Here is a 13,244-nt window from a genome sequence, read left to right as displayed (position 1 = left end):
GGTGGGAGAGTATAGCAGGTAATTTAGTGTTAACAACTGGGTTGAAAACGTAAATTAGCCACCGTTAAGAGTAAACAAACTGACGTTTCGAGCGTTAGCCTTTCGTCAGAGCGATTTGTGGACGAAGAGGTTGTTTGTATTTTATCGTTACTCTCAATCACCAAACAGTATAACAAGCACGCGAGACGCCATTTTGAAATGTCACTAGATGTTCGAATCACGTCTCTTTTGTTAAAACCTCAAAATATTCTTAATCTGTGCCATGTGATGGCCTTAAATCTATTAACAATCGATTGGACGTACCTCATGCTGATATCGAATCGTTAAAAGAGGGAAAAATCAACCTAACCTAACATTTTCATATCTGCGATTCGCAGCCATCGTTTGGTCACGTCACGAACGCGTGACCGTGACGTGACCAAACGTTTCGGTAACGCATTGCGTGATAAGACTGTGCTAGAAATATAAGTCATCGTTCCGAATGAAACAAAAATTGCAAGGGCCTTTACAAAAGTGCAAGGTTTTTTTAATCACAATTGTTGATATTTACAGTCGTTTAAACATTTCTTTTAAGTACACTTTATTAACGTTTTCATTTAAATAAACATGGTACATTCATACAAAACTGGGAAATTTTTTAAATAAAAAAAATGTGCAATTCAAATAGCTTTTCTTCTTCAACAGTCTTAAAATCTCATATTGTCAAGCGCAGTCACATCATTCGAATTAAATAATGATGGAATTCGATGGAGCCATGAATCATTCATTCAAAGGAGTACGTTCTCTTCATCGCGGAGACTTACGTCAACAAATCCGTCTCTCTACTACGTTTTTAAAAAGACCCCTTCATATTGCTCTATCATAAATTAAAGATGCTTAAGTTTTGAAATAAGCGAAAAATGTCATTATCAAATATATTTTCAGTTACTTAAATACAAAAATCCAACTAGAAAATTTCTTATGCCTGGTTTCTGAAACCGTATGTACAACGATCGATTAAGATCATTTTCAGCATCTTTGCTCTATTAAGAACCTTTTCAGCCTTTTTTTCAAATCAGAAGTTAATTTTATTTTATTCAGAGGCTTGGAAAATCCCTTAACTTTCATTATTGAACATTACTTAAAATTTTCGGCTTTTGTAGTAATTATACCACACACTACATACTAAATAGTTTTTATTGTTAGATTAATGCTGCATTCGGCAGCCTGTTCTAGACGTTCAGTTAGTAAAACGATGCGCGTTGAAAAGACCGTGCGATAGAGGCGAAGGAGTAAAACCAAGAAGGCTTGAAACGGGTTGCGACTCGACCCAAAATTCCCTCGTTTTCGCTCTATTATTGCGCTGTTTATTACTTCGCCCCGTGTTACTAACTGAACCCCTGAAAAGAGTATGGAAGCTATTTTCTTAACAACTAGTGGACTTAATCATACTACAACAACTATTGAATACTGTTCCAGTTATCACTAGTTTCGGTGAGCGGGCAATTTTGTTCCCTTCACTTTTGGATGTTTCCCTGTGGGATACAACATTTATGTAGAGACGATTACTTTGAATGGTGTGAATGCAAATTTTGTTATAAATAGCTTGGCTTGAGTTGTGCGACTCCTACGAGGGGACGGGAACCCAATTAGCCTCGTAACTAGTCAGTTAAACAAGTAGGTAGTCATTGAATTAGGACGAACTCTTCCTTTCTGGTCTGCGGCTCCGTAAGAGAAATGATGGGCTGACAAACGACCGACTGCGGGCTCCGTCGATGAACTGAACGGTGACCACCAGGCGGAACTGGTTACGTCTCTCCGCATCTACAGTGGAAAGCTTGTAAACTGGTGTACCTTTTTCAGACATGTAAACTGAATCGAGATCAACGGAAAGGTATTGCTGAGAAAAATAAACAGATAAATAAAGCATTTAGACGGAATAAATCGAAGAGCTCGTGCGATTGTTGTTCTATCTTTTTTCTTTAGGCGTCAATTTTTTTTACCTTATTGACATTTTGCGAGCCCATTTTAACCTTCAACGGCACCTTGCCAGTGACGTCACCACAGAGAGTTGTTGCCATTGGCGTTCGCTCCACCTGAACTTCAATGTTTCCAATTTGTGCATCAGCCGTCACCATTATGCGGACTTTTCCGTCTGTCAGTCGCTGCCTTGATTTACGGTTTACACGACTTTGGACTTTCTCATACTCCTAAAAAGAGGAATAACAAAAGCAATAATGATTAGAAAAATTAATTCTTACGAAGGAAAAAAAAAAAGATTAAACCTGGCGGTCTCTGATGGGGAGTGTTGTATGTTGTTTGTTGTAATCTCGTTATCACTTTTGATGGGTTGCGGTAAGGCATTTCCTTTATTTAAAGTGACCAAGTGGCCTTGATTTGTCGCTTGGGGGGTGGGAGGATTTTTTTTCCTTTTTTTTTGGGGGGGGGGAATCATGTAGTATTCAGGTGGATTGTAAGGGGGATCATGATCAGTCGTCGTCTACAGAGTATATGAGTGGGAACAATAGAAAATTGACAATCTATCTACTGCCAGTGGAGGGGGGGGGGGGGGGGGAGAGCGGGGGCGGTGGCGGTCACACGAATATTACAGAGATTTATGGTTTATCATTTCGAGAATATCTATCAACATTTTCTACTGACCTTTTTGAGACCCAGAAAATGAACTTTAACTTCTACCTCCCTGGTTATGAACAGTGGTTTAAAGTATGTGTTCCTGATCGGAACTACGGCGTCGTCTTCATCTCCATCTTCCTTGATACATTGGGGCCTTACCAGCATGTCTTCCTGATTCAATTCTACTTTTGTTTTACTCAGTGGAAAATTGATAAAATCTGCCGATTCATCAAACAGTCCACATTCTGTAGATAGAGTAGGAAAAGAATAGCGGCCGTTTAGTATTGAACAGCGTCTGACCTACTTTGATATTGAGCTTGTTAAAAATTGTTGCAGCAGGGGTTGATTGTATGGGGCAACTTACGCAGGGAATGAGGGATTGCGATTGTCACTCCAGCCACAAGGTAAGGGTTGAGTGCAGATAGTTTTCACTGATATTAGAGGATTAAAAGTTTTTTGTACCCACGCCTAAGGAAGAACATTTTCTTATATCGCTGTTGTTCACCTTAGGTTTTATTCAGCGTATGGGCGTGGCCTCGAGGATCAATTGCACCCTCAGCGAATAGGGAAACTTATCTTAAAAATAAAGAAATAAAATCGTGGTAATTTTTAGGCTATCCATGATTGACTTTAAAATTTTCATTACCTTTTAAGGTTTTTTATTTTATGTACGGTCATTTAACGAATACCTCGGGCCCTAATAGATCGGAAAGTATTAGCGGACGTAAAAGCCTCGCGTCGCCCGCCTAGCATCGTAGCTCTTTCGGTCTGCCAATTATCAAGGAAAACCATGATCATCGTGTGTAATCTAGACTTTTCATTAAAATAGCCGAATCCCGGCTTGTTGTTCCTGGACCTGGGAAGTATTAACAATGAAGATCGAAAACCAAACCGTAGACCAGGAAGTAAGGGCCTTTACTTCCTTATTATAGAATGATGTTCTAGTTTTTTCTAATTAAATCGCTTTTAATTTTCTGATCTGTTGCAAGCTGAAAGTTTTTTTTTTTTTGACATAACGGTCATTTTGCTAGCCACAAATTATTGCTCAGGATATTTAGTCGAGTCGTGCGCATTACTTCACATCTGACTGACACGTGACCTTAAGTGGTGTAGCCAATCACAACCTGCCAACGATGTTGAAAGCAATGACCACCGACTCTTCTGTGATCACCAAGGCCTTTTTTCTTTATTTACGGATTAGGCAAGGAAATAAACAGTACAGATCGAAAGGGAAGATTTTTTTCTTATTTGTAACTTTTTTCAAATTTTATGAGACATTCTTCTGTAAGGAAAAAAAAAAAGAATTTATTTAAAAATTTTCTCTGAAGACTAATTTTTTGATCAGTTATTTAGACGAAAGCAATTTTTTTTTTGCCTCCAAGCCACAGCTGCGATAAACAAGACTGTTGCCAGGCAACCACATCAAGAGTTTACTTCTATTGCCCGTTGTGCTGCAGCCGCGTTGTACGTCACCTTACTTTATCATTTTGTTCTATTTATTTTTTATTCCACCTATAAATTCTCAAGTATTATCTTAAATTACTATTCCCTGTTTTTGAATCTATTAAAATGGTATATCACAATTTTACATTACCTTTGTTGACAGTGTACCTTGGGAAGCCCCCTCAATCAAAAATACGGAAAACATGAAAGAAAGAACAGGATTTGACATTTACGTACCTTCCAGGTAGTCGCCGTCCGCTAAAAGATATCTTAGCCAGTCATGATTGCAATTTAAGTCTTCCTCCATATCCATTATGTTTAGATAAGCAGCTATTCTTGATCTGTTCCAAGACTTAAGCCGAGCTGACGTCCTTACGTCTTGACTGCGAGAAGTGCACTGAATCAACGTGCCTCTGAGTTTGAGCCATGTACTTCAATTTTACTTCCGCTATGCTAATAACGCGAGACACGTGCAGACACGCGGAAGCGTCTAAAATATTGTCCAATTACAGTTCACCGAGTATTTCTGCTGTTACCGAGCTGTCTATGGAAGCACGTAGAAGATTTTCTGTGTTTTTCGCGATCACCGTTCTGCCCTGTTAATTAATCTTTGTTATTCACCAGAGGTGCTGCTAGGGAAGTGAATGTTTGGTCTTTAGTGGGACAACATTTGTGCGTGTTATTTATCAGCCAAAGCGAACAGAAAGCCTTAACGCTTTCACCCAGTTTTCGAAATGATTTTCATTAAAAACTGAAGTTTTTCAGGCTTCTAATTTATCGAGCTTTGAATATTTTTGGCGGGCAAATATTTTTAAACCACAGAAAACGTGACTTCGCATTTACCCCCGCTACCACTATCAATCATAACATCTCACGGCTTGTCTGAATTCGATCACATGCTTCGAGTGTTTAGTCTACTCTTTCGAGTTTTTATTTGGCAAGTTTCACCGAGCACACACTGGCCTGCAAATATATTCCTATCGGAGTGAAACGAAATATTTTTTTTGATGTGTTAATTTTTGACACATGTTTATCGAATATTAGCACGCGGCCTGATGATTTTGAACATTTGTGTCGGTTTTAAAAGGCTACAAAAGCCATAAGGTTGTATTTACGAACTGCTGAGAAACATCTGACCGGAAGCCGTCGCAGCTTTTGTCTTTTGTGACTATGCAAATTAGTTGTTGTTATGATGTAAAGTATGCTTTGTTCTCACGAGACGAAAATAAATTTCTTTTGTATGTTTTTCAAAATCGCAAGAAAAAACTTTCAATTTCTCTAATGCATCGACAAATTTGACGCATGGGTTCTAGTATTTTAGAAATACACTCCGGTCGAAAGTCGGCTCGGTTTAAACGTGTAGTCAGAAAGTAATTAACAGATTCGCACTGCTAAGCTGATTTATTAGAGATTAAGAATATCTATTTGAGAAGATCACGACTGACCCAATTTTAAAAAGGTTTCTCTAACTTTGAAATGAAAACTTTGGGCGAGCTATAGCTTTTCGATGTCTTGATAAATCGGGTTTTAAGCTATAGTGTGCATAATGCTAACGCAGCCGCTTGAAAGTGCTTTTATTCAATGAAAGTGACTATTGGGAATTTGTAAGAGCTAATGTCAGTCACTACTGTAGCCAGCGCCGATACCGGTTTGGTTTTCAAGAACGAGAAGTAAACTAAATGAAAAAAATTTCATATAAGATATCATTCTCTTATGTTTTCAATAGTGAGTATCTAAAACAGGCTCTCCATGATTCGATATATTTTTAGGCTTAACAACGCAATGTCGTCAGAGCAAGTCACACTTGAAAGATTTGCTAAAAATATATGTTCTGTTTTGACTTTACAATTTTGGGAATGAAAATTGGCTGGTTTTTTTTAGGTTTTGCAAGCGTTTGATTTATGCTGACATTCTGAGAAAAGAAGATTTGTTGTGATTGTGGGAAATGTATTTTTACATATTTTTTGACGATATGCAAAACAGCGCGCGTCACGCAAACCACCAACAAATAATTACAGTTTGACAAGGATCATTATCATGGAAAACAGGTTATGTGAAGATGAGATGAGCTTAAAATGATTACGATTATTGTCATCACGATCAATATTCCTCTTTTTATGTGTATTTGAAATAAATTGTCCCTCCCGAGGGAACAAAGCCTCAAACAATTTAAATATTCAAAGTGTATTTTAAATCATCAGAAATTACTTCAATCGGCAACACAAATGTTTTCGTAATATTCCTGATGTTTAACATTCCGCCAGGAAATAATCTCAGCTACTCTACTTTAAAGTTTTCTACTTTCGGTTTCTTTTTCCTGGATTTCTTAGAATGACCGGCAAGACCTTTTACCGGAAGTACAATACATTCGTGGCAAACAATCCTACGTGACAAGTTGGTCAGACATTCAACCAGGAGCAAATATAATGAGTCACGGTTTGTTGTTGATAAATATTGCAAACCAGCGCATGACTAAGGCCAACGGCGAAAATAGTACGAACATATCTAAGCTGTTTGAAATATTTCTCTTTCTTCTAAATCAAAATCTAGTTTTTTTTTATAACTATATTTACGGCCAGGCGTATACTTCAATAAGAAACACTAACTTGGAAAGTTTGTAGCTGTCTACGTGAAGTACGTGCCGTTTGACCGGGAAGCTGAGTGTTTTGTTTTTGTGTTTCATTTTCGGTCAGGTACCTCGGTTGCTGTCTGGGATTTTGATAATTTCGTCCTGTTTACCATCGACATTGGTCACGTTTCCCAGACTTTCCTTCTTAAATTAAGTTATTTCAAACAGAACAAGACTTAAATATTTAATTCATGCTCACGTATACTTGGGTACGGCTTTAACCATATAGTAAAACTGTAATATGAATATCAGAAATTTTTGTTTGATCTGTTTTTTCGTTTAGATCAAAAATTATTTTACCGCCTGATCTGTAGGAATCAAGTGTCCTACTGATAAACTTCCTTATAGCAATGCAGGATCGTTCAGCTAATTCGAAACCATTGAGGTCTTCTCACTTCCAGTTAAAAGCTTCTCCCGGTTTTGGAGAATTGAAGGGAGTCTAATGTTGGCTTGTGAAGCTCAAGTTTGACGCATTGTTTTTCCTAGTGTTATTTCTGCAAGCCACCATTAAGATAGAAGAGAAATAACACGACGCTAAAATGCAAGTCAACATCTTGTATGTTAGTCAACAAATTGATTTGTCTGCTTCGCTGCCGTGCTTTAGTATAAAACGCAACGCTCCGTTGCATGACATTCGAAGCGCGGTTGAGGAGGAGAGCAAGGATGAAGGAGACTGAAAAACGGATTGTAATGCTTAAATTTGATATCTGTACACTCCGTCGATTGGAAACATGCAAGAGTTGGGCATGTTTGGTCACCATATCCTGCCTCACGGAGTGTGTGGCAATGTTTACATGTTAATGTTTACATGTCACTCATTAAAAATTTTCAGACAGATTCTAACCGAAATACAAAGCGTCAAATGAAAATAAACCGAATTAAGCGGCGGTATCAATTCCGAAGCAAAAAAATATGCAAACCGGAAAACGTATCTATAAACTGATTACAGTATTTTGAATGGTTTCTGAACGACTTGCAAAACCATCCTTTAAACCTGGAGACTTCAAGTTAATGATGTAATAAAAAGATAACACTATAGAGGCAGTACTGTACTTATAAAGAGCAAGGATGGAGGAGATTGACAACAGATTTAATTGGAATAATTATTTAAGATAGACAAAGTGTAACTCAACAGCTCCATTGCGGAAATGAATTTTCTAAAAGCATGTATAAAGGAAGAAAGGATTCCGGTATTCTTTTCAGTTTTCGTATTTTTTTTTCAACCAATTCTTGCACCAAAGAAGACAGGGGCGAAATCAGCAGGTGTACTTTTTAGCCGGTTTCGGTGCTGCCATCATAAATTCACGATTTGTAGTCCCCAAAACTAATGTGATGAGTCACTTTGTGTTAAATTTGTTCAAACATTATGTCGGTAATTGACACAGATTTCTCCGAGTACAAACGTTTCCTTAACTTCGTCGCTCTAAACAAGGATGCCCAAACAAAGAGATTGGCATGCTAACCCTACCCTGTAAGGAATTTTTCTATAACCTTTAGGGGAAAAATTATTTCTAACGAAGCTATGTCAGTCATGACCGATTAATCACGCGTAAGGCACAGCAGCCTCGGCAACGCTTAGTATTATTAAGGCGTCGGAGGTGAAATCTTTCTGTTTTGTCTGGCAGAACTGTTATTACATGCAAGATTTCCTCAAACGATAAAACGATCATTGTAATACTGAGTTGTGCATGATGAAACATTTTGACAAGAAGCTAAGTACATGTGGCATGTTCGGTTTCCAGTTGTGATTTCATCGTACCAGGAAGTAATGGATGTCGGTAGCATCTGGACCACGAAAAAAATCAGGTTCCGGCCTGTGAAGGAATGTATGTCTTCCCTTTTTTTTTTTTTTAATACCCTTATTATTAATGAAAAATCTTTGTTATTTTGCACACGGTCTGTTTGCTGAAACTTATTTTGAATGTACGGAGGTTTTGGCTGTATTGCTGAAGCAGTCTATTTTTGATGGTGCTGTCAGTATGAGTCATCATCTCGCACCTCAGAAGGCCAAGCAAATACCAGTATATCATGGATCAAGAATCCCAAAAATTTTAAGTGTTATCTTGTCTGTATGCATGAAAGATGATCGATCTTACGCACTTTCATTACTTGTATATTTTTTCATAATTTTATTTCAGCAACTAGTTAGATGTATGCCGCAGCTTTAATCGTAGACTGAAAGATTAGAGTTCGCTTTGCCAAGAACTGAGGCTTTTTTAATGGCAGACAGGGTGTCAGGATTCCCCTGGTGCGGTTGTTCAAAGCCCTGTAGTATGAGTTTTGTAATGAAGTCACTGATGTTTTCTTTCGGCGCAGTTGACCTGGAAGTCAGAACTTCTGAGGCCCAAACCACAATGATGCGTTTTCGTTTGAAAACGGTGGCATCCGTTATGTTTTGATCCGTTTTCGCCAATCGCCCACACTAAGACGTGTGACATTTTTGATATTGCAGACTTACAATGGAAATGTCAAAATTGAGTGATGACGAATCGTGTTGAAAACAGTTTCTTGTGTTGAAAGGTTAAATCGGATGGTTTTTAAAACACTGAGTCTAGTAAAAAGGCGTCTGTATGCTTTCGATTTCTTAACCGTTTAACTTCGAGGCGTTTTTATGTGGATGATAGCGAAGAAACATCAAAAAATTTTCTTAATATAAGACGTTTTGATGTGGAAAGCTAAAAGTAACACGAAAACACTTGTGTGAATGGAATATTGTCTTAAGGCAAAAACGGATATTTGCAGGTAAACCTATTTTTGTGGTAAACGACTACATGTCTTTTAAAAGGGAAAAGAACAGATTTGCGTGGGTCTCTTATCTTAAATTAGCATATCGGTAGGTGACATTTTGCAATGGACCGTGGAAATTCCACAAAATTAGGAAATATTATGGTCGTGGAGTTTCAAAGTGAAGACATGTCTGGAATCCCACAACAAACAAGACCACACAGTTCCTTCATATAGCAGTTTTGATACATTAAGCTTAGTGGAATTCAGCCAATTACTGTAGAGGAAAGAAGAACAGCAAACAGTACGTGTGGTAAAGCTGCTATGAAGGCTGAGGATTAACGCGGGTTCTGCATTAGTAAGCTCTTAATTAACTGGTAATTTACAGACAACTTACTTTAGTTCTGCTCATGTAGGATTTCATCTACATTTACAGAATGGTACATTCATAACGCTTTTCAAAAGCAATTCTTTCAAATACGGCTGTTTTAAAATGAATACAAACTTGACGAGTTAATTATTTAATCAGGGCTAAGTAAATTCCAAAATACCCATGTCAATTCTGTAACTCAGGTCACAAACTCGCCCACGTATGTGGTGACCGGAAGATGCTAGACCTTATTTGCTAATCTTGGTTTCTTTTCTCGAAGACTCATTTTCTTGATCGAATATTTCACCTAGGGAAAATTTGCTGCAAGCAGGTAAAAAAAAAATATTAAAACTGTCCAAATAGGGTCAAGGAAAGCACCTCTCAGTTACATATATTAAGAAGGAAACTGTCGTCTTCCTTGAGAGAAGATCACGTCCGAAACCATTGGACAGGACCATCTTCCTGTTTCGGTGAGAACAACTGAACCATGTCATTACATTTGCACACGTTTTGCAAGTGAGATATTTGTGGCCGTTACTAAATGTCTCTCGTCAATTCCTGAAGCAGGCTATTTATGGTAACATGCAGTCTGTATTTAGTATCACCGGTAGTTATGAAAACAACATTCTCCAAACCTCCTCACCACTGCCATTTCAAATGATTTTACCTCTTTATTTGCAAAAAAATCCTTTAATAAGAGATAAATGAAAAAGACTTTTGGAACGCTGATCCTCATTGTTTAATGTGCAGTTATTTTGACTAGATATTTATGTTGACAAGTTGATCACTTGCCTAAGAGTCCCGCCATATTACAAAAATTCAAATTAGGCTTGCAGGAAAATTCATGAGTCGAATTAAAACACACTAAGAGACATGGAATTAGGTGGTCTTTTTGTCGTATCAGTGAAGTTTAGGCCATACACACCAAGGGACACTTAACTTGAAAAGACGGAAACGGTGGTCTTTCGTGATACGTACTCGAGCGGTAAGGGATTTACATATAACATACATAAACACATAAACACATACACTTTACTGAGACTCCCTTCATCAGGGCTTTCAGTCACAATGTTAACCATTACATAATACTAGTAATTAAGAAAACTTATTTACAGTAATTTAACTAAATTCAAAATATATTCAAAATTATTTCTATATGAAACATATATATTATTAAAAAATTATCTGCTTAAAACTATTAATTTCTTTTAGTATTCTTAATATTGTCAGCTAGCCCATTCCTTTCCCTTGGATCTCGAAAGTAAAATGCCCTTCGTCCCATTGAAAACATATCAGGGGACCACAAAATTGTTTCATTCCCTTGTGTTCTTGTTGTGAACTGCTGAACGTTTAACAAAATATTTACCTAAATAATCTGGAGCTAAGCCATTTACACATTTAAATGCTAAAACTAAGTCATTAAATGAAACCTTCTCTGTAACATCTAACCAGCTAAGAGATCTCCTTCTCTGGGAGATGTAGTCAAACTTCCTAACCCCTAATACAACTCTGGTAGCAAAATTTTGTACTAGCTGCAGTTTGTGTATATTATGTTTAGATGTGTTCCCCTACACTTAGGAACAATAGAATAGTTTACTAAAAACAAAGCTATTTGTAAGTAATAAAAGTGTTTTCTTGTCTAAAAGGTGTTCAATTCTACTTTTCGGTACTAACTGGTTCATGCAACCAGAGGCTGGTTTAGTGATATGTACATTATAGGTAAGATATTGACCAATATATACCCTGAGATCCTTAGCAAACGAAACTGGTGTGATAGTTTTGTCCTAACAGAGATAAGGAGATATGAAGTAGCCTCCTAATAAGTTGTCTAATTTTGTCTTCTCAGGGTCTATAAGTAGAGAACTCTCTGCACACCATTTACTCATGTTCCTAAGATCTTGGTTTACAGCTGCCAACAGTGAGTCTCTTACAGAATATTTAATTTTATTAATTAATTTTATATTTATCTATCATCAACATACGTAGTGGGTTGACTGTGGGTAATGACACAGGACCCAAGATTGATCCCAGAGGTACTCCATTTGTTAAGGGTCACAATTCTGAGACTTAATATTTGTATTGTACTCTTTGATATCTACTGGATATATAGGTAGCTACTAAACCGGGAAGTTAGATAATTTTTTGGACAACAGATTATAATTAAGGTTGTCGAAAGCTTTTGACATATCAAGCAGCACTGGTAACAAGGCTGATTTTTCATCAATTGCTTTCGAAATGTTGTCTGTAACATTTATGAGCAGGGCAGTTTCTGTCAAATGCATTTTCTTGTTGTCACTTTGATAAGTCTTTTACCATGTTTTGTCAAAAAATTCCACAAATTGTTTGTGTGCCAGACTTTCACTTGCTTTTGATAGGATGGATAACAATGAAATCGGCCTGTAGTTGGCTACTTCTTCTGAGTTTCCTTCTTTGGGTACGGGTGTCACCTAAGCAATTTTCCATGCTTTAGGAAAAGCAGCCATCTTAAAATGAATTGTTCACCAGTCTGGAAATCACTGCTGCGATGCTCTCACAACTGTCTTTTAGGACTTGTGCAGAGATTTTATCATATTCTGGTGCTTTTTTCAGCAGCTAAATTTACTCTTAATGACAGACTTGATGTCAATTTCTTTTACATCTTGAAACTCAAATCCTTCTGTTTCAGCGTGCAGGCCAGTGTCAATAATTCTCTCCCCAAGACCACATTCTTTATCCAAACCGTGTTCCCTTGTTATCAAGTTCGCCTTATGGGTAGTAAGTCCTCCTTCTGATAAAAAGTACTGTTGAATTTATTTGCCTAAGTCTCATGGTCCTTCAAAGTGCTTGGACATTTAGCTATACCACGAGACATACAATTGATTTAAGATCTTCCAAGTGGCATTTGTATTTCCTCTGCTAGCTATTATCTGGTATTTTGGATTTGCATTGAGGAATTAAGTCATGATGTACAGCTGTTAGAATGAAATATTCTGATTTTGGCTTAGGAATGTTTCGTTATTTTGTAAGCCATCTTATGAAAGTCTTAAACTAAATTCTACTAGGTTTTCATTTCATCCTTAGGTTTGTATGCCTTTCCCGAACATCTGATCAGACAGCCAGCATGATTTACTTGAAATAGCTGTAAGTTGAGCTCGGAAACATATAATTTCATGGACACAATCTTTGAATAAACTTCTCCCCATCTATAATAAGCCTCATTCCTCCCCCTGAAACTATTTTTCCAGTTAAAAACACAGGGCAGCCTGATAATGCTATGCAAATGGTTTATTTTATAGTATTGTTAACTTTATATTTAGGTTAAGCAGCATTGCAGTTCGAAATATGCTTGTTTTAAAGACTTAAATACTTGTTACCATTCAAAAAATACTTACTGTGGGGTTGTGAGATGAAGAAATGCATACTGTAGATAGCTTTCCTTAAAGCTGTGAAAAATTTCATTAATATGGGAAAGTTAAAACATGTGTA

At 37.2% G+C, this 13,244-nt stretch overlaps 1 protein-coding gene across 1 annotated transcript; it reads right to left on the bottom strand.

Moving 5' to 3' along the window:
- Positions 1-563: 563 nt before the first annotated feature.
- On the bottom strand, positions 564-4,455 carry LOC113666510 (uncharacterized). The gene is made up of 4 exons (XM_027182299.2): positions 4,294-4,455; positions 2,641-2,858; positions 1,983-2,189; positions 564-1,879 (listed from the first exon to the last, which is right to left on the bottom strand). The coding sequence occupies exons 1-4, from the start codon at positions 4,367-4,369 to the stop codon at positions 1,673-1,675; spliced, it is 708 nt and encodes a 235-aa protein (XP_027038100.2). The 5' UTR covers positions 4,370-4,455; the 3' UTR covers positions 564-1,672.
- Positions 4,456-13,244: the final 8,789 nt, after the last annotated feature.

This window comes from Pocillopora damicornis, chromosome 4, assembly GCF_964200805.1.
Source record: "Pocillopora damicornis chromosome 4, jaPocDami1.2, whole genome shotgun sequence".
NCBI classification, from domain to species: Eukaryota; Metazoa; Cnidaria; class Anthozoa; order Scleractinia; family Pocilloporidae; genus Pocillopora; species Pocillopora damicornis.
The sequence above is the reverse complement of the archived record's forward strand: the minus strand, read 5'-3'. Positions and strand labels throughout refer to the sequence as shown.